The sequence below is a fragment of the Aplysia californica genome, unplaced genomic scaffold (genome assembly GCF_000002075.1).
Source record: "Aplysia californica isolate F4 #8 unplaced genomic scaffold, AplCal3.0 scaffold00883, whole genome shotgun sequence".
Lineage (NCBI taxonomy): Eukaryota > Metazoa > Mollusca > Gastropoda > Aplysiida > Aplysiidae > Aplysia > Aplysia californica.
Genome location: NW_004798153.1, coordinates 188,611 through 191,506, shown reverse-complemented (window position 1 = coordinate 191,506; position 2,896 = coordinate 188,611). Strand labels below are relative to the sequence as shown.

The 2,896-nt window shown below is 39.5% G+C and overlaps 1 protein-coding gene across 1 annotated transcript in view; it reads right to left on the bottom strand.

Annotated features, from left to right (window-relative positions):
- Nucleotides 1-268: 268 nt before the first annotated feature.
- Nucleotides 269-2,896, bottom strand: part of LOC101852965 — a 6,171-nt gene continuing 3,543 nt past the window's right edge. Inside the window, exon 2 of the mRNA XM_005110375.3 lies at nucleotides 269-739. Coding sequence (XP_005110432.1) covers nucleotides 354-739 — 386 coding nt within the window. The 3' untranslated portion in view covers nucleotides 269-353. The remainder of the gene's footprint in view (nucleotides 740-2,896) is intronic.

Below are 2,896 nucleotides of genomic sequence, written 5' to 3'. Positions count from 1 at the left end.
ACTAGATGGCATCCCAGCTACCTTATGCTATATGAGACCATACACACAGAATACACTCAATGGAACAACTCAACAATTGAAAAGGACCTGCAACTTTCACTACATACATGTGGCAGTCTTGAGGGTGACAATGCATGAATCGCTGGATTAAAAACAATGGAAATGAAACAAAAACAACCCCCCCCCCCCCTCCTAGAATTTAGAAACCAAACAACATTCTGCGTCTTTCTTTGTTGTTCCCAAAAGTCAACAAATTCCATTCAAGTCATCAAGTCATTCACCACAAAATGCACAAAGCATACTTTCCACTTTCACATGGTAATACAAAGTAAAATTATTATGATAAAAAGGTCTTATTTTTTCTTCTTTGGTTTTGATTTGCCTTTCGATGTAGACACAGCTTTTTCACTACCAGCAGCAGAATCACCAATAAGGCCACTTTCCTTGCCTGTTTGGCTTGATGCTCGTGTATTGGGGATACTCTGTGCCAGTTCTTTTAGATCCTGGATCGATTTTGTCATTTCTTCGCCCGTGTCTCTTAGTTTAGCGTATTGTTCAAGCAAATCTGCTGGAACATCTTTCAGCTCCGAGCATAAGGACATGAGTCTGGTGACGTTGGCATAGGAGGCTTCCACTTTTCCCTGGTCAATCTGTGATGTGTCAGACTCAGAGTCCGGAGAGCCAGTGGAAGATGTGGATGAGTTCAAATTTGTCTCTGGCAAAGAGGATGGAAGTGAACCTGAAAAACAAATTACAAAAAGTGTAGGACATACATCAAAGTTAGTCTTGACTTGAACTTTGATCTATTTGCTGCTAGGCGAAAGTCATACAGTGAAAGTAGTAAAAACGAATAGCAGCAAGGCAGGCCTCGACATGAACGTCAAGAAAACAAAAACAATGATCTTATCAAAATCTTCCAGAAAAACAACAGACATAACAGTAGATGGGGAGAGAATCGAACAAGTGCACCAGTTCAAGTATCTAGGGCCACCAGTCACAAATGATGGAAGAAGTGAAAAAGAAATAAACATAAGAACAGCAACTGCAAAAAAACAAGATTCAGTCAACTGTACAAAGAATTTAAATCGAGGCAACTATCACTGAATTTAAGAAAGAAAATGCTGGAATGCTACATCTTCCCCATAATATTCCTACATGGCACAGAGACCTGGATTTTGACAAGGAAAGAAGAAAACAAAATAAATGAGTTTGAGATGTGGTGCTACCGTAGAATGCCCAGAATAAGTTGGAAAACAAAAAAGACAAACAAAGAGGTGTGTCAGATGCTACACAACAAACCCTACTGAACAAAATAAAATGTAGAAAAACACAATGCTATGGCCACTCAAAACAAGTTGAGACCAGTGTGAAAGAGACGTTTGAAGGAAAGATATGGAGGAGAGCCAGAGTAAGGCAAAGAATAACATGGACGGAAAACATAAGAACATGCACTGGCCGGGATGTGGCAGAATGAGCAATGGCAGCTTGCGACTGTGAAAGATCGAGGGTTATTACGCGTCAACCTCTTGGGTCAGAGATGACACCAGCAGTTACTGCTAAACTGAATTTTCAGAGGGGGGGGAGGGGGGGGGTGTTTAAATGTGTGTGTAAGGTTGTTTATTATCTTTGAAGTTTATAGACCTCTCCCCTTTGAAAATTTAGTTAGCAGCAGTGTCCACTTGACGGCGCCCAATGCTGCTTCCCAAAAGGGTACTGTTAGGCTAATATCACTCTACTGCCGTATCAAAGTTAAACCTTACATGTGACATACGCGTACCATTATGGAGAAAAAGCTACTGGAACTGGACCAGTGCAGGTGGATAATGGGTTTTATCAACTTTTCACTTACACTTCCAGTATGTTCATTGATACTGACTGCTATGGAACTTCCTTGTCACACAGCACAGTCAAGTTTAGCAATGTCAATAACATACAATCGTCAATTTTTGGGCATCGTGATCGAGTTATTGGTATCATCTTAAAGCGTGTTTATTTGACTATCTTTTGATGAAATAATACATGCGGATCTCGAATAGAAGTCGAGATATTTGTGATTGAAGGAGGTCGGATTAGCCTGGTCACAGAAGAAAAATTAACGAGAAAATGGCCCCAAAAGTCTGGTGATTTCCAAAGCTTGAGAGTCCATGAAAACTGAAAATTTATATTTGTTGTGCCTTTAATCGATCTTTTTCAGTAAAATCCACACAGAAATATGTTTTTAAATGGACATATAAAATGCTGAACCTCCCAAAAAATTAGAAAAAACCCGTCAAACAGGAGGAAAATTGCCGATATCTTCTATTAAGTTCTATTTCATTATTTTGATGAAAGCCTGATTTCAACACAATGCCTCCCATATATAACAGTTGAACAATTTTCTCAATGAAGTCCAACAAAAGATCTCCATTACTGTTTTTCTCCTCCACCCACCGCCATCTAAATTTGTATAACACTTGGTTCTCTTTGACACAGATCTGTACAATATAGTCAAAAACTGCTTGATTCTATGGAAAGACCTGTTTTGTGTAGGCGTATCTCTTGAACCCAATGATTTTATCACATGCACAATGAAATATATGCATCTGATGAAGTGGTCTGGCCTGAGCTTCACTTTCATTAAATTCGAGAATGCCATGAAAGCAGTGTGTGACTGACATATGAGCAATTTTGAATGACAACGCCATAGTTGCAGGCATGTCTGTCATAAAAAGCTACACGATGCAAATAAAGGGAGGCAAACAAATTGGTAGCCAAAATTGCTTGCTTACATACAGTTGTTTCCCTTAGCCTTTCAAACTGTCTGGCGTCTTCTGTTTGTTTTTGTAAAGTGTTTTATGGCGCTCGCCACTGCATAAGGTCATATGAGCGCGCGGGACACACCTAATATTTTCAGTTG